Source organism: Lepidothrix coronata, unplaced genomic scaffold (assembly GCF_001604755.1).
Source record: "Lepidothrix coronata isolate B3197 unplaced genomic scaffold, Lepidothrix_coronata-1.0 Scaffold30, whole genome shotgun sequence".
NCBI classification, from domain to species: domain Eukaryota; kingdom Metazoa; phylum Chordata; class Aves; order Passeriformes; family Pipridae; genus Lepidothrix; species Lepidothrix coronata.
The window spans coordinates 941,786-960,835 of NW_016690210.1; the positions used below are offsets into that span (position 1 = coordinate 941,786).

At 40.8% G+C, this 19,050-nt stretch overlaps 1 protein-coding gene across 1 annotated transcript in view; it reads right to left on the minus strand.

Annotated features, from left to right (window-relative positions):
- The window catches only part of DSCAM (DS cell adhesion molecule), a 442,855-nt gene that overhangs the window by 97,915 nt on the left and 325,890 nt on the right, over positions 1–19,050 (minus strand). Inside the window, exons 12-14 of the mRNA XM_017810914.1 lie at positions 6,726–6,922; positions 4,501–4,597; positions 2,945–3,073 (exon numbers count right to left, since the gene is read on the minus strand). Coding sequence (XP_017666403.1) covers positions 2,945–3,073; positions 4,501–4,597; positions 6,726–6,922 — 423 coding nt within the window. The remainder of the gene's footprint in view (positions 1–2,944; positions 3,074–4,500; positions 4,598–6,725; positions 6,923–19,050) is intronic.

Here is a 19,050-nt window from a genome sequence, read left to right on the forward strand (position 1 = left end):
TGGGAATTTTGGGAATGGGAATTTTGGGAATGGGAATTTTGAGCCGGGGCTGCCACGCGGTGGCCACTGCCGGTACTGCAGCCCCGCGGGCCTCGGGCGGGTTTTGGGGGAACCCCCGGGGTCGGTTTTGGGAGGAACCCCCAGCTGTGCCAAGGGGATGCCCAGGTCACTCTGAGCATAAAAAAAAAGCGCAATTAAGCGGAGCTGCTGCTCGGTTTGCGGCTGAGATTTCCCGACTGACATAAAAAAACCACTAAAAAGGATGAAGAGAGACGGGCACAAAGGACTCAGACACCCGTTCCTGTGCTCAGACCTCTTCCTGCGCCTCCCATGGAAAGGTCTGGTGGCTACACGGGACTGGTGTCCATGAAGGGCCAGGTTTCTGTACAGACAGGGGTTTTCTCTAAGTCCCAAAACATCCTGAACTCCTGATGTCCACAGTGCTCCTGCACTGCAACTGGACTCTACAGGTGCCACTTACCCGTGTGACAGGTAGCTCCCTGCTCCTTCTAGAAGGTAAATAATGTGTCTTTCTTTCGGTCTGATGGGGAAGATATCAGCAGTTCTGAGTCAATAGGACTTAACAATCCTAAATGTCTTTTCCAACCTAAATTCTCTGATGGGATACAGAAGGGCAGCAACATTTAGTGAAGCCCATGCATGCTTTGTGGTCACCTGCACATTCTCTGAAACTTAAAATTCTTCCTTTTTCCTTTTTGAGAAGCCTAGATGATGCATCCTGATGTAAACTCATTTCTGGGTCCTCAGGGTAGGGCAGCATAGGTGGAAAATTCCCACTAAACACAACTGTGCAGTTTCCAGATTTCCTTTGGTGTTGGCAGGATGTTCCTCGAGTTTAACATGTGGATTGTGAATGCATAACCTAAGTTTTCTTCCATCCCTTTCATACCTGGACACTGTGAGAAGCTTCCTTAATTCCTCCTCTTTGTTCTAAGTCCCCCCTCCTCCCAACTACCCTTTGCAAGTTCTTTAGGTGTTTCATCTTCTTGATGATTTAACTAATGACAAAAATCATGTGCAAGAATCCAAAAACCTGATCCCGTTTCTCCAAACATTCAGCCTCAGATTCTAAAACATGACATTTCAGTGGTTTGCAGTGAGAAGAAGATAATCTGCTCTTTTTAGGACACGACCTCCAGGATTTGCCTTCATATATAGATAAAGAAATATTTTCTTCAACACCAATTCTGCCACCCACTTCTTTTCCTTTATTTTTTTTTCACCTTTATCAACATGTTGTGTCTTGATATTTCCAACCCAATGATGCTTCATTTGCTGTCTTGCTACTGATTTATCACCCCACATTAGAGAGACATCATTTTTGCAGTGCAAGTTCCTGGTGATTAGCACTTAATCTTTGCCTGCATTCTGCATTATCACTTGAAAACGTGGAAATAAATGTAAGAAAGGTGTTTTAGAGCTCTGGAGTCCCTTCCCACCACCTCTTCAGCCAAAGGAAAGCAGCTCAGATTTCCAAAATGGGATTATGCTGAGTTACATGAGTGATTTTTTTAGGGTGAGAAAGGAGCCTATCAGGCAGGAATGGCTTTCAAATACTTTTCTGGAGCAGGTGGGTGGTTGGAAAGAAAGGAAAATAATCAAAAAGAAAACAAAGCCCAGCAACTTTTAGGTATAAATGTCCCTTGAAGGCATCCTTGCCTAGTCTACAAGTCCAAAGCTGCAATTCCAGACCACAGCCTCAGTGGAGAATTGTCACTTCTAATCTTTCAGGTGCCTTTCTCACCTGAATGTTATCAATTCCATTTACAAAGCCAGTGCAAAAATGGTGACTGGTGATTTAACACTCTGGAAAATATTTTATCTAGTAACGAAAACATCACAACATTTTTGCCATATAAAGCACAACACAAAAAAAAAAAAAGCCACTGTAGATAAATGAAGAATATTAAGGATGGGTAGTAGAATAATTAAAAAGAAATAAATGTGAATTTTAGAATTTTATGGACGAATTCATTTTTATTTCTCAGAACTAAAGGCAGAAGTCTATAAATGTACTAGAGCTGCTTTGATAAACAGAATATCTCACTGATAAGCACACACAGAGTATTCCTATTAATGGATTATGTTCCCTTACATTCAGCGCAACAAACTCCAACACGAAACAGTACAGTGTAATTTCTCAGTGTCTTTTTAATCCTACATGAAATATGACAATATTTTTCCACTGCAATTTCCTTTCTTGTCCCTTCTCTAATGATGACTCAGGGACGGTGTTTAACAATGTGCTTAATTAGAGGTGTGATCTTCAATCATGAACTCAGTTCAAACACACTTGGAGTGTTTTCGGATTTCAAGAGTCAATGAATATTTTGGGGGTTTAATATGCACAGGAATAGTTTTCTGACTTCAGTGTTCAGCAAACTACCACACAACTTTCTTTGTCTAAAAATTCTCATAACTACCCTTTTTCACAGCTAATCTTCCAGGGAAGATGCCACAGATTCACATAACAATAGAAAATAACTCCTAAAAATCAACCCTACAGGAGAAGACAATTTGTAAAGGCAGGCATTTTTTCCTACAGAGAAAAATGTAAAATTAAAAGAAATAAAGAGATAAAATCCAAGACCAGGGGCCAACAATCAGCCAGCAAAAAACCCATCATATCAGCTGTCACCTAGACAGGCTTGTTTTGCATCAAAATTTGTTTCCCTTTACATGCAGGTTTCCCAGGTAAAAGGGTCAAGCAGCAACTGCTGAAATTAATTTTGTTACCTAAAAAAAAAAAAAAAAAAAAAAAAAAGGACAACAAATGAAGATAAATCTTCCCGGGGAAGATTAAATAAACCGTGATAAAAATTTCCATCAGGCAGTTCCAATTTATGAATTATCTGTTACGACGCAAACCCGGTGATGAACGACTTAGCAGCGGGAATGACTTCGGAGGGAGGTTGTTTCTTACCAGACTTGTTCTTGCACTCGATGTCGTAGCCGGTGATGGGGCTGTTCCCGTCGAATCCCATGGTCCACCTGAGGGCGATGCTGCGGGCTCTCACCTCTCGGATTTCTATCTCGGGAGGGTCGGGGGGTTCTGAGCAAACACACACGAATTGTGGTGAGAACAAAGCCCTTAACAAAGTCACGACAGCGAGCGTGGCACTGGCACAGCTCCTGGTAGTTCTCAGGTCACTCATTAGCGCCCTGATCCAGTTAATCACCTGCTGAAAGCACTCAGGAGAGGGAGGAAAAGTCACTTTTCAAGTAGGAGTCAGTGATGTCGTCTTGAATACGGACTTCTCTTTAACCTTCTCACATGCAACACAGAGCTGCATTTCCTTAGGAACACTCCCAGCTTGGACTTTCATGCTGGAAATGATGTTTTGCCTCAAACACCATGTGTTTTACATGATTTTTACAGATTTTACACCAAACGTGAGGGTAGAAATACGAACACTGAACTCCAAAATGCTAAATATGGTGGGGCTCAAACCCGATGCCTAAAAGCCAGAAAATAATTCTCTAAGACTCTTTTTGAGTATTAGAGGGGGAGTAAAATTTCTACCTCTTTGAGCGCGTTTCAAAGTCTTAATTTGATAAGAGAATGATTTGAAAACAATATAAAATCACTCTTGCTGTCTCTAGAGTTAAGGTTTTAAATAAAAAATATTTAGATCCATTCCAGTGCCCCTCTAAATGGTGGTGGCAGTTGAAACGAGCAGTGGCATAACTGGGAACCTGCCCCCAAACTCCACCTGAATTTTTCAACAGGGCTGCCTCAGGCATTTGCTGGAACCTGCTGCTACTTGGAATCAAGAGGAGGGAGAAAGAAATTTGCAAGTCCGAGGAATGAGAAGTGTGGATGCTCAAAGGCACACAGCCACAGGAGCAGGCACAGGAACAGTCCTGCCCGTGCTCTGCATCCCAAATATTTTCACCTCGGCCTCTCCAGGAGTGAAACCCTGCAGGAGGGGAACCCCAGCCCCAGGCAACGTAAGTTCCTTGAGCTCGCATCCTGCAAGCTGCTCACCATTTATTTCGACTGATTAAACCGGAAATATTTTGCTCGGAGTTCCACAGTGGGTTTAACATTTCTCTAGAGATGAAGCGAGAACACTCTTGTTTTATTTCAGACTTGAGTTTGCAGCACATTTGTTCTTTAAGAACAAATACAACCCTCTCCCTCCTCTCCTCAAAAAAAAAAAAAAAAAAAAAAACAAAAACCTCTCACATCCTACTGAAGATGACAGTTTTAAATATTTAGCAGATTGTCAGTGAGCGTATTTAAGAAAAATTCTTATTAATTTGTACAGACTTGAGCTCATCCTTTATGCTGATTTTATCTGTGATGCTTGGAAATGAAAGACTGAACATCTTCATGTGGCTCCTCCTTTCTGTGACAACGAGGAATACATTTAATTAGGAATCAGAGCCTCCCTCCCCCAGCAGATTTCTGAGGATGGCACACACTTACTGTCCTACAAAAGCTGTGTTTTTTTCCTTATGTTGCCCTCTTCCTACCTTGCACAGTGAGCTGAATTATCCCACGATCCTCCCCGTAGGAATTGATGGCGTGGCAGGAAAAGAAGCCAGAATCTTCACGCACGGTTGGCAAAATCTATTGGGTGGTTTGAAAGGAAGGGATTGATTGAACAGCAAGCAGAGAAAAACAAAACCAACAGCTTTTCCCCGCATGGCGCGAGAAAAACGGCACAAACTGTTTTACTTGACAGGACTGAATAGATGCTGCACGTTACACACACACAGGTGCACAGTAAAGCATCCAAAATACTGAGCCTTATCAAACCCAGCAACACCTGGGCTGAGGAAGCAGGTTATCAGCTCTACACGTGTAGGCAGGACTCGGAGCACCACCTCTTCCCGTAGCTTCTCCATAGGATTCCTGTTTTCCAGTTACTCGCGAGTTTGCCAAGTATTTAACTGTTGGCTGAAATTTTCCCTGCAAAATGGTGCCTCCTGCTGCTGCCTCCAATTTTTTTTTTTTTTCCCAGCAATTTCTGAAAATAACTCAAGTGGCTGAAGTCTGTGTGGAGGAAACGGAGGTTCCAACACTGGCGAACCCCGTACATTCAGCGCGGTGCCCCACAATAAAGTGTTGTGTGGTCTTTCTTCAATTTGTGGTTTCATGGCATGGAAATTTTTATGTAATATTTATGTAAATGATCATAATGACATTTTTCTACAGGACCACTGCTTCACTTGACATACAATAGGGAAAGGATTTTTTTTTTGAAGGAGCAGATGCTCAAAATACCATTTTCTTCTCGTTGTTCAGCGTGCTGCTCCACACCCTATTTACTGCACACAGTTCAAACTGTGCCCTGAAAACAGATATTAATTCTCTCACAGCATTTTCTGTGCATTCACCTAAGCAACACCCATTTCAGAAACACGAGTGAATTTATTCCTGACAACATGAAGAGTATTCCACCATTTCATACAGGGAATTAAGGAACCAGATATATGATAATGTTTGTGGCTGCTTGACAAGTTGCCACATATTGGCTGAGCCATGGCAACTCCACGTGCTCTTAATCCCTCAGCAAAACCAAGGGAATATGAGCACAGCTCTCAGTCACCACTGGTCAAAATAAATGGATTAATTTCCCACTCTCTGTAAGGAAATTGGAGAGTTATCATCTGAGATGTGGTAACTTGTCAAGCTGTGTTAAGGTGCACGTGTGGCTGAGCTTTAAGATGGGGAACCAAAAATTGCCAGAGCCCAGTTTGACACATTTAGGGCCTTCTTCCCCCTCAACCCCCACCACAGAGTCCTTAGAAATAAATAGCCTTTCATGTGTCCAGAACAGCTTCTACTGAATTAAGCAGCAGAATTCTCCAAACAGGTCTCAAAGCTTGCAAATAGAAATATTGCTGTGCACCCAGGGATTGTCTTATTAAAGTCAATAAGAAGAATGAGGGCAAAGAGGCCTAGGGGTCTATCCTATAATTAAATATTATTTGTAACACAAAAAATACTAATATGAACAAAGTCACACATAGAGTTTATTTTTCCTCATAGAAATCAATGACAAAGCCCCCTGACAGAGAGCAAATCCAGATTTTTACTGGATATCATCCAAAACAGTTTTTGGCTGATAAAGAGATCTTTTGTAAGAGTCACACTAGAATTTAGACAATCACCAGAGACTCAGAGAAATAGTTCCTTGAGCCTGACAAATACATTTTTTAAATGTGACTGAGAATGGATAATCAAGATTTTTGAGTGAAAATCTAAATGACTTTTTTAAAAAAAACCTTTTAGATTTCACAAACACCACTTTGAATCCAACGACTAACCTGACTTTTCAAAGTGGTCTCACAAGCCCCACAGAGGGGAAGGGAGAAAGAAAAGACAGGATTTTTATCTCAAAACAGCTTAATGATTTGGGTGAGGGTAAAGCTGATACACAGCAGAACTGGGGGTCAGATATTCTCTGGGGGCTTATCAGCAGGTGTTCTCAAACCTGAGCTGTGCTGGCTAAGGCATGAGCCACTCAGGTTGAGCCTGGATCATTCTCCTGCTGCCTCTGGAGTTTGGGAAGATGGAGGCTAATTTTTTTGGGAGAGGTGGGATGCAGAGGTTTCCTCTACCCCCTCTTGCTTCCATCACTCCAGGGCTGCACCACGGGCAGATCTGATGTTGGGGAGAGGTATCCAAACCAAACCAAGGCACACTCTGACACATCTGGATGAGCTGTGGGTCACTTTTTTTTTTTTCTTACCTGCAGAGTAGAGATCACTTCATCCCCAACTTCCTTGGTGGAGACAAGGTAACGGGACATCTCGGGGTTGATGATTCGATCTTCCTTCTCCCAGCGGACTATGATGGGTTTCTCTCCATGGGCTGTGCAGCTCATCTCCTTCTTCTGTCCTTGTGTTGCCAAGGTGGTGTTTGGGTAGGAGGTGATCATAGCTGGAACTGGAAACACACAAAACAACAAAAAGGGGTTATTCTTCAGTGAGCTGACAGGTCTGACGACACGGGGTTGGCCCTTCAGTCTGTGCCTCGTGCAGTCTGTCCATATTCAGCCAGATGGACATAAATGTAAATACTTCATTCCCATGTAAAAAAAACTCTCTTAAGATTGAGGATGGGCCTCAAAGAGAGCTTAGCAGAGAGGAGCTGGAACTGGACAATGGGGCTGTAGAGAAAAGATGATGTGAATCCAAAGGAAGCCTGGCTTGCTGCTCACAGGAAGACTTGTAACATAATTCAATATTCAATATTCCCAGCACATAAAGGTACTGTAATTAATAAGCATTCAGATATGGGGCGAATAAAGAACTGATAAAAATGTCTTATTCCTTCTGAGGAGCTATTGCTTTATTTGCTGACAGTTATATGTTTTACAAGTGTGTATGGCAGTAATGATCCAACAAAATGAGGGCTCAATTAAACCAGGAGCTGTACAAAATTAAAAGAAAGGCTCTGCACCAAAGAGCTTACAGTCCACGCATGTGCTGAGTGCACAGCTAAACTGTACTGAAGAGAAAGTATAATTAAACTGACAATAAACCAAGCTAGATTTCTGTTTCTGCTGTATTCAGAAGGTATTTGCAGAACAGTTTGGACATTTCTGTCAACTTTGTTAACCATTCTTTCAAAAAGGGCTTAAATTTTAATGTTGAAAAAAGTACTCTCTTGTTAGCAAGACTAGTCTTAAACCCCAAGTATTTTCACCTTTTGGAATTAAAATCTTCCGGAAATAGGAAGAAAACATGCTCAGAGTGTTTCACTGCAAACCCCTCGAAACACGGCGTGTTTGGAACAGGACAGTCCCTTTGGTGTCCTGTGCTTTCTTTCCCACGTGGTTTGTCCACCAAGGAATAGCATCTGGGCTTCTGTGACTAGGAAGAATCAAAGCCCACAAACCTGCCTTTCAGTTCAGGCCCTTTCCCTTCTTGGGAGGGGCTGGAAAGCCCTGGGCAGCACATGGAATGAATCTTCTTCTGACTGGATCTGTCCTCTCCCTTAAAGCACAGGAGATGTCAGCAAAGAATTCTTTCTCTGAGCTCCTGCAATAGCCCCTCTCCCCTTGGTTTTATGCATGAACACTCACCTCTTCTCATCAGAACAACTCCCTCATTCCATCTGAACCTCGCTGGGTCCCTGTTTTAATCAGATGACATTGGCAGAGGACCTGATTTGAGGCCTTCCCGGTCCTCCCTCCTGCTTGGATTGCAGCTACTGCTGCACAGCAGAATAAAAATCCTTATTTAAATTAATTACTGTAATTGCAATTCTGTAATGCTAATGCTTGATGGCATGACCTTTTCACATGCCAGAGCTGCTAATGCTTGGATATGACAATATGTCAGGATGCAGCCCTTCCTGTTCAAAGGCTTCCTGAACCAAAACAAACGGATTTGAAGATTAACAGGGCTGTGGAGCTGTGGGTTTGAGTTATGAATGGGATCTAATTACAGGAAGAACCCTTAAAAAAGGTCTTGTGTGAGTCATGAAGCTCCTCGGGCACCAAAATGCACTAGTGAAGGAGTACATTTTGTTTAACGGTTTGGGTATTAGGTACCCACTAGTTTTGTCCAAGAGAAGCATTTGATGAGAAGTAATTATGAATAATCAGAATAGAAAATGAGGATGAGTGTGATTCCATCTTCCAGAAAATGAAAATAGCTTCAGTTTCATCTGGTGTCTCAGTGTGTCAGTACCCACAAGGAGGTTGCTTTCAGAAAATCACTCTTTGTGTCCATTTGCTTGTTGCTTCCAAATCCAGAATGTACTGGACCAGGGCCATGCAGCTGCAGGGCTGCAGGTAACTTCACTTCTCACAGAATCCCAGAATCACTGAGGTTGGAAAAGACCTCCCAGATCATCAAGTCCACCCTGTGCCCCATCCCCACCTTGTCCCCCAGCCCAGAGCACTGAGTGCCACAGCCAGTCCTTCCTTGGGCACCTCCAGGGGTGGGGACTCCAAACCTCCCTGGGCAACCCCTTCCAATGCCTGACAACCCTTCCCATGAAGAAATTCCTCCTGAATTTCTTCCTGAACTAGCCCCATATATCCTTTTCATGTCCAATGATGAGTGACAGTGCCAAACCAAACACCACGACTCTCTTTCTTGCTTTCTAAAAATCCACAGTCTAGCTTGTGAAGCTCAATTTTTTTTTCCCCCGACAAACTTTCTTAATAAGAGCAGCATAAAAACATGTAAAGAAAGATGACTTTATTCCTCAGATACAGCTTTATCCCTGCTTATCCTTCCCTTCTTCTCACATAATCTTCCACACGGATTCCTCATTGCCATAGCAATGCCTTACAGCTAATATTTCCCCTTCCTCCAAAGCTGATTTTTTACTCTTCACAATTTATCTCCCATGATTCTAAACCATAAGCTCTTCTTTTTATCTTCCTCTATGTCAAAAGATTTCTGGTAACAAAGCCACATTCCCAAGGATATTTTAGGCAACGTATTTCTTCATCCCCCCAACTATCTTTAATCAAATTACTGATGCAAATAACTGAGATAAATGTGCTGGTGCTTTACTGACAAAATAATCTAGAAAACTGTAAATAAGCAAACTAAATCTGCACTACATATGCATGAGATATTCTCTCAGGATGTCTTAAAAAAGAAGTGAAGGCATTTAGAAATATATGAAGATGATTCAGATGCCAATATTAAGTGTGTGTATCCTTTATAGTTCTTCAACATTATATACAGACAAACTAAAATATGTATTTATATAAGGGAATTTTGGAAGGGAAGGACATGTTGCTGTGCCTGTTCAAGGAATCCATAGAGACTTGTTCCACAAATTGGGAGTAGCCCACAAATTGGGACAAATTAATCCAGTTCTGTTTCCTCTGGGTTATCCATGTCTCTATCTTGAAGGATGCCTTGTGGAGCTGGGCATAGTTAAAGATACGTTGGTCAAAACTGGACAAAGGAGAAGCTATAATTTACAGATCATGGCAATTTCCATTTTCAAGGGATGCATGTCCCTGCCAGCAGCATTAATCCAGGAGTCTTCCCTGTTTAAAGCTGGGCTTCCTGTTGGAAAGGCAACCCACTGGTTTCCTCTTTCTTCATGGCAACCCAGTAAGAAGTAATTAAAAATTATTTAATTACATTATTTTTGATGAATTATATTATTATTATTTATTACATCATCAAAACATTATTTAATATAGCATTAAATATCAGTGCTATATTACTGTATAGCAAAAATGTTATTGAAATTACTTATTAATATCAATTATGTTTCTTGTTAATATCATATTTTCTTTATAGCACTAACTTCCTCCTTAAAAAACAAAGTGCAAAATTCAGTAGTCGGGGTTATTCTTAAGAATCATGGAACTTGCTCAGACAAAACAAGAACTTGTCCCACTCTTGAAGAAAACTGAATCTGGACTTTTCCCAAGATTCAGTCAAAATTGCTTAATCTGACTCTCTTTTCTCTGCTGCTGCTGAGTGTTTCTTCAGGAACTGAAGGCAAACAGAAATATTTGAGATAGACTGGTCCCATTTTCCAGAATAAGGAGGCCATAGTAAGTTAGGTCAAGCCTGTGCTCAGAAACTTTGGAATCCTTTTAGAATAAATCTTCATGACTTACTAGGAAACCAAAATTCACGTTAATTTTAAAAATTGTTTGGGGAGTTGGGGGAAAAACATTTTTTCTCTCAGATCATAGATGGAAATAGCCACATGGGGGGAAAAAAACCCAAAGAGGCTCACTATATTTCAGTTTGTAATTAAACACTAAGTATCTTTGTAGCATTCATAAATGACTCCAAGACTGGTTGAAGTTCTCAGCATGTTTAAGAACCATCACTGTCTGTAGTCTCTAAATGGTGTTTTTCTGGCAACCTGGCTGTGGTGGAAAGAGGAACACAACACAGGCGGCACCACAGTCCACGGGGAGATGCCACAAGCCACTCTGGGATGTATTTTGAGCTGTACTGAAGGTTAGGTTGTTGTTCGTGGCCAAACATCAGTGCAAATTCCAGTTGTTCTTGAGACAGAAGATGAAAAAATGCAGCAGGTGAACAAATCCAGTGATGTAATGATCCGGAAATAACTGAGCCCAGCGAGAATTTGGGTGTGCTCAGTAACAGACACGTCCTGGACTCTGTTAGTGATGTGACTCCCAATATATAAACATGTCTCACCATGTCTCCACCTCTTCTGGGTGCCCTATGAAGTGTCCAAGGCCAGGTTGGACAGGGCTTGGAGTAACCTGGGCTAGTGGAAGGTGTCCCTGCCCATGGCAGGGGGTTGGAACGAGATGAGCTTTAATGTCCCTTCCAACCCAAACTATTCTGTGATTCTGTGATTCCCCTGCTCTGAAGATCTCTGTGCTGGCAGAGTGTCCACCTCATAGTTTGGCTCTTTAACTGGAGCATGATTAAACTGGCCAAACATCAGTTTGGGGACAATCTGTCACCGTGGTAGAATTCATCTTGCAACCATCTATGCCAAGACTTCCCAATGGAAAGAAAGATCCACACAAAGAGCTACTCATCTAATCAGATGAACTGTGCCCTCAAAAGCCTCTCCTTTACACTGACCATTCAGGAACCTGCATCTGGTTTTCTTGTACATCTTCTATTACAGAGGACAACAACCCTTTGATGCAATTCAAACCACCTTGGGTAAAAATAACGTCATGAATGAGGATGGCAGTTGTGGTAAGAGAAAACTGCATTAATCTTGAAATTATTATCTATTGAAAAAATGAATTAAAATTCCAATTTAGCATTTAGGCCAAATTCAGGACGCCCTTCCATGCTGGTCAGTCACGGTGAGAACACTCTTCTCCTGTGAAAAATGCGATTTTTCTACCTCAAAAACAACTTCCCTCTTCCTCAATCCACTTTTGCTCAGGCAAAGGAAGCCCATGAGGATATATTACTTATGTTTAAGGGAGTCTAACTCTCACAGTTTATTAACTAATAGTTTATTATTTGTTTATTCATTTTCAAATTTGGTAGACTTCCAGGAGTCAATGAGTGCGTAGCTAAAATTCATAATTTCAGTTTTCCCTTTCTGATAGGAGACATTTTGGTTTACTTGAATAGCATCTTCCTGGAATTCAAATGGTGTTCTGAATCCAGAAGGGAATTTTAAACCAATAGAACTTCAACACTTCAATTTAAACACAGTTTTTTTGGTAAAACTGCAACCTGTTCAGCAGGTGAAAATCATGCTGAGTCCTCATCCTCAAGAGATGCCCAAGACTAGGAAACAAACTGCTTGTCTCAAAGGGTAAAAGAAATATGTTAACACAAAAATAAGCATCCAATTTTTATGTATACAAGTTGTTATAATGGGCATCTAATTAGTGACAACTATTTTCTACCAGTGTTCACAAATTTTGGAAATGAACATCAGATTTCTGACTTCACCATGTTCGTTTGCTGCGAACCTCCTGAGAGACATGTTCTTCTAGGAGAAATATTTTAAAAATTCCATTTGAAATATTTAAATATTTCATAAAGGTAAATTTAGAGTACAGTATTTTACTGTACTGCTTGGAATTAGGAAATAATTTGTTGAGTAAGCAACGCAAGTCTCAAATTGAGACAATAACGAGTGACTTGTGTCACTAATCAACACAGCATGAATTTTAAATGTAAGAAGCCAATGTTTTGAAATTAATAGCCATTGATGTTCCAGATTAAAAAGAAAAAATAAAATTCAAACATGTCAACCTGAGAAATTTGAGGAGAAAAGTAAAGATTTGATGAATTAATATGACAGATTGAATTATTTACTCAGCTTGAGTTTCAGGAGTCAAAGTAAATTCAGAAGATTTATTCATAAATATATTCCTCAAAATATTTTTAAATAAAACAAAAAAAATCAAATTACCTTCTACCCCCTACCTGCTCTAAAAGGAGGGCTAGTAGCCTTTTATATGCTTCCATTAATAACTGTTAGATGAATGGATTTCTGGACAATAGGCAAGAGTTTCATTAGCAGTTCAATTAAAAAAATTAGACAGGAAAGTCTAAAAAACAGCACTGCTGTGTAAAAAGAGACTGTGAACAGCAGAAGCTGCATCTTTATATTTCTATTTAGTGAAGAGTCCATGAGAAGTATTATATGTAATAGAGAGAAATTAAATCCAGACATGACCAGTCCATGTCCCAGCTATGTAAGTTGGCATTAAAAATCCCATATCAAAACAAGAGACTCAGTGGTCAGTAAAAACTGCATTATTAGGATATTAGGACACCCATACAAGGTGATCTTTGGAAAAAAAAAAACAAAATTCTAAAAGGAAAGAAATCACTGAGTGGGCATGAATATGGATTCTGCACACCCTAAAATATCATTCCAGCTCTTCCCCTGACAGAAATGAAGTTACTTTGATTATAAGTATTATTCAAACATGTGTTTCCAGGCTCAAACAGGCCTTGTTTGATGCTGAGCTTTAATAAGAATGACAATGATGTCTTGAGCACTTGGCAGCTCCACCAGGGCCTCCTGATCTGATTGAATGTGTCAGGGCAAAGGCTGTGAACATTTAGGGTTCATCTCGTATTCACTCAGAAGTGGTTTCAGGTCACATTAGAGGAAGAGAAGATGATTTATTTTGCATGACAACTATGAATTTTAACCAAAAGACACATTAATAAAATAAAAAGGGGGCTTTTTCTCTCAAATCACAAAGGCAATTCTTTCTTCTTCCTCAGGTTCTTTTTCTGGCGTGAGTTCTGTGTTTGTACAGTGCAAGCTGATGTCTTCAAATGACACACAGGAGACCAGCAGCTGCTCATATTTCCTGGTCTTTCCTTTGCCTCTGACATGGTTCTGAAATGAATGTGACTTTCTTTTGCTTTGCCATGCAGCTTCAATTCCCATTTTGTCTGACTGCACTTCCTAATAGCCAGGAGGAAGGCAATGGGAAATGATAAGCTGACAGATTCGTCCCCTGCAGTCAGTTATAGTAAAAGCCTGTGGAAATTTGTGACAAATTGTGGTGGCTCACAAGAGGCACCGGAAAATCAGCTCCATCAAAGCTTGGCTAATTGTCCAAACAAAAATAAGTGATCACAACCCTATAAAACATTACATTACCATGTATATAATTGTGATTTATGGGACTTAGACAAAGACTATCTTCCTACACAAGCAACTAATGGACAGTATTAGTGCTACCATTGTTGTGAAGTGTGGATGCCTAAAAATTAGTATTAGAAACTTATCTCCATTAAGTTTAAATTTCTTGGGCCACTTTCTATTCCAAATCAATTATGATCTTTCATCCCCCTATATAAAAGCCAGGCTGGAAAGAGGAGGAATGTTAAACAGTTAAAACTAGCAATACATAATTTCAGATAACTTCTCCAATGCTTTGATCTTAAATTGAATTCAGTCTGCCATCAAGATGGCATCAAGTTTTAATGTTAAATGAGAGGGTTACTGGTAGCATAATTGTAAAGTACAGTGCTCTAATTTTTTGAGACTTACTAAATGCAAATCAGTTAAAAACAGACACTGTAGAACCACGTGGGAGAGAGCTCATTTTTTTTTTTTGCAAGTTGACATGCTCTAAACTTTCCATTTTTGTCCTTTCATTAAAAATACCTGAACAGTTTACAAGTTTAAATAAGAAAAAAAAAAAAAAAGGGGGCAGAAAGTCATTGGAAAACACAAGCTTTAATCAGGAGCTATTTTATGACCCAGCAGTTCCCATAACTCTTTTAGATTTTGGAGGCTGTGAAGTGACATGTGTAAATGTCCCTCCCAGGGGAAGAGAGGCAAGCACTAATTGGGGTATTGACAGGTTTAAATGAAGCAGAAACACCCTAAGAAACTCTGGCTACAACAGAAATGAGTATTGGTGAGCAGAGCATGCCGGGACATTAATGGTTTTCATTCACTGCTCACTCATGCAAGTAACTCTACTTTTAAGCACGGTGACCTGGGTCTATAACAGCTCAGTTCTGAGCTAAAAAGCCATGAAATACTATCTGCTGATGTATAAGAAAGAGAGCTCTGGTAGGGCTGGTCTCCTCTAGCCACTCAGAGCAAATTATATTTTTATTGCCTAGATAGATGCAGATAAACCAATATCATCCGTGATGACAGAAAGAGAACTCAAATATGTTAAAGTCAGCAAGATACTGCTCTCTGTATTTAGTAGCCATTCTCTATATGAGTACATTAAACACAGGAAACATAAATATATATATTTTCTGCACATTAACAGCAACAGAAAGGTGCTATTGCATTGGATGGATACACAAAAGCATTCACTTGTGCACAGAAGTCAAGCATGTTCATAGAACCAATCAGTGGTTCATCACAACCTGTCTTCAGGTGGCTAAAAATTAGCCATCCAAGCTTCTGTCGTGGTCCCTGGGGGGAAACAAGACCTTCCAGAGGGCCATTAACCTTGTCTTAAAGATGACAAACACCTTCTTATTGATGATAAAAGCACCTCAGGGTGAACTGCTCAGACTTTTGCAACCAACCTTTAGAAGTCCAGCCTAAAGTCAGGAAAATTGAGTGCTAAAGGCCTAATATTAAACTCTACATTCCCTTAACTAAGGAGATTCAGGATGTTAATAAATGCAACAATCTCAGGATGTTAATAAATCTACAGTCTCAGGAAAGACAGGAAAGGAGATTCAACTAGAGGGAATAAGAACCTAATAAAAAGCTCTGAATGCTTTTATTTTAATGGACATCAATCTGGTTTCTCCAGGAAAAATTCTAATTCTGCCTCTTGCCACAGAGACCATCTGGGGATGGTTTGGGAATGGTCTGACCATCCATGAGGCATTACCTCAACCAAAAACTTGATTCCAAATCTATTTGACCTTTTATTTTCTGCTATAAGATCTATTTTCTGCTTTTACTGCTCATCATGCCAGGAGCTTCTAGAGGGAAAGGAGATCTCAAGTTGGTCAATAAAAGGAGAAAAATTCCAAATGATTGGGGAATGCTCTGAAAGGCTGCTCAGTCTCAGAAAAGCTGATGGGTAACTTGTGTACTAAACAATTTCTTACTACAGGTCTTATGGAAAGAGGGAATTACCAGCAAAGAGAAACAAAGTGGGCTTAGAGAAGCACAATATTTATAAAGATATTCAGTATAATACTTCCCTGAGTTACTTTTTTTCCCATAAATAAGAAGTAGATCTTACAGCAGAAAATCAGAAAGGAAATTTCTCAGTTACTTTCGTTATATTTAAAATGAGGAGCCTCCCTTTGGGAATTTGTTGTGACTTTTATATTCATTGTTATCATGCCTTTGCAGTGTTTTATCAAATTCAAGGCCAAGCCTTTGTACTGAGTATTTTGGGAGTGTTACACTGAACAATTAATACACTTCCAGGCAAAAGCTGTGGCTGACAATTTGGCTCCAGCACCCAAATGTCTAAGGCCAGAGGAAGTGGATGGACCTTAATTTGAACCCAGATTCTAGTTATTTTGGCTTATTCAGAGCTGCCAGTGTGCTCATCCAGCTGTGAGTCAGAGAACAGCTGAAAAGAAGTTTTAAAGCCAAATTTCACACCGCTGTTCCTGATGCTGAGAGGACCTTGCTCCATAGCTGGGGACCTACAGGTTTGTCACCTATATAATTTAGGTCAAGGGTGGGGGGTGTGTGTGTGTGTTTGCACCTGACTTTGTGCATAGACATGTGTGGGAGTAAGAAAGGAAAAAAAAAAAAAAAGCAGATGTTTTCCACAGAGGCAAACAAGGAGAAATATTTCACTACCTGGAAAAGAGGACAAAGCAACCTTCACTGCCTTCTTCCCTCGACCTTCAGCTGTCCTGTATATTCCTCTTTTCAATATGCTCTTAAAAAAAAACACAAAATGTTTCTGTTTCTCCAGAGACCGTTTTTTACCCCTTGGCCAAGGAAAGGCATCATAAATACTTGTGTTTCAGGCAGGAGTAAATTACAGCCATCCATCTCCTGCACAGGGCTGTGGGTCACTTCCCCCCACGGTACCTTCCCACAGCACGAAGGAGTTCAAAGGACTTGGTTTATTTTTTATTTTATTTTTTTTTTTTGCCTTTAAATTGCGCTTCAAGGGAATAGGAACTTCCATTACCTCTTCCACACCCAAAAGCAGAGGCCAAAATGGCACTGCTGATAATGCAACCAGCAGCAAAGCAAGAAGAAAGTCATTGCTTCTAAGCACGGCTTGACATATTGCATGTGATGGATGCTGAATATGATAAATGAAGCAGCCAGTTACAGGGGCACTACAAAAACACTGCTTTGATTTTTTTTTTTTTTTTTAATCAGATTGTCAAATGTTTCTTTCTTAATCGGATCCTTGAAATGCACAAACGCAAAAACCGTGCTTGGATCTAAACTTGCCGCCTAAATTATTAAATTATCTTTCGTACAAAGAATTTGGCCTTAGGAAATCCAGGGTGTTTAAGTGCTGATTTGGTCATTCTGGGTTTTGGGGCTTTTTTGTGTGCTTTTGGTGGTGGTTTTTTTTTTGTTTGTTTGTTTTTTGTTTTTGTTTTTATTTTTTTAAAAATTACATTCCATTATAAAAAGAATAATCACTTACAAATGAACAGTGTGGGTTTGTGCACTATATAGCAACCTCATTAGTCACATACACAGGGAGAACTTATGCTCAACTTTTATTGCTTTTTCTGAGATGCACTTTAGAGTTTCTTGTTAGTTGGTAGGAAGCTTTTCAGAGCGCCTCCTGTTGAGACTTCAGACTGTAAGAATGGCCAAGAAAGGCTTTTAATTTAATTTCTCTAAAGCATATCGAGTGATTATTCCTTGGGATGCAAGAAATACACAAAAAGAAAAGGTTTTTTGACCCCTGGTTGTAGGGTTTTCATGTTCCCAGCTGGGAAAGCAGGATGCCCTACATTTCCTTGGCTCCAAAACAGGTAATATGAAAATGGTGACAGCTCTGGTTGAAATTGGGATCTCAGGATTTCCCAGCCCTCTGTGATGAAGCTGAGGACCCTGAGTGTGCCTGTGGTTTGACACTATGAGTGAGATCAAGCTCTGGGCTCCACAGCTCCCTGTACAGCTTTTATTGTCCACAGTCAGCCATGGCTGGTGTGGTCCCCCAGACCCAGGTTCATGGGCAATAATCTGTGTGTGAAATCTACTGGTGGGGAGACAATGGATGGAACTTTCCAAATATTTCTAAGCAATTCTTTTCAACTGTGTAAATAAGTCCGTGTAAATATTCTGTGTATTCTACCTCGCTGTCCACAAAAACATTGGAAATTATACCGAAATTAAATTATAATTTTCAGCAAACCATCACTTATGATTTCCCTAAATACAGGCTGGGTGGAGAATGGGTTGAGAGCAGCCCTGAGGAGAAAGCCTTGGGAGTATTGTTTGATGAGAAGCTCAACATAACCCATCAATGTCCACTTGTAGCCCAGACAACACCTGTGTCCTGGGCTGCATCCAAAGCATCATGAGCAGCAGGGCAGGGGATTCTGCCCCTCTGCCCCCTCAGGTGAGACCCCCCTGCAGAGCTGGCTCCAGCCCTGGGGAACCAGCACAGGAAGGACATGGAGGTGCTGGAGAGAGGCCAGAGGAGGCACCAAGAGGATCCCAGGGCTGGAGCAGCTCTGCTGGGAGGAAAGGCTGGGAGAGCTGGGATTGTTCAGCCTGGAGAAGAGAAGCTCTGGAGAGACCTTACAGCACCTGCCAGTAAATAAAGGAGGCTACAAGAAGGCTGGAGAAGGACTTTTTACAGGGGCATGTAGTGTTAGAACATGGGGCAATGGTTTTAGTCTAAGAGAGGGTAAGGTTAGATTAGGTATAAGAAATTCTTGACTGTGAGGGTGGGGAGGCCCTGGCACAGGTTGCCCAGAGAAGTTGTGGCTGCCCCTGGATCCCTGGGAGTGTCCAAAGTCAGGTTGGATTGGGCTTGGAGCAACATGGGCCAGTGGAAGGTGTCCCTGCCCATGGCAGGGCATTGGAAGGGGGTGATCTTTAAGGTCCCTTCCAACCCAAACCCTTCTATGATTCTTGACATGGAACTTTTCTGTTTATTCATAAACAAACGTCAAAACCCATCAGCTGCTGTGCAACTTCTTAATCTGTCTCTGTTATAAAAC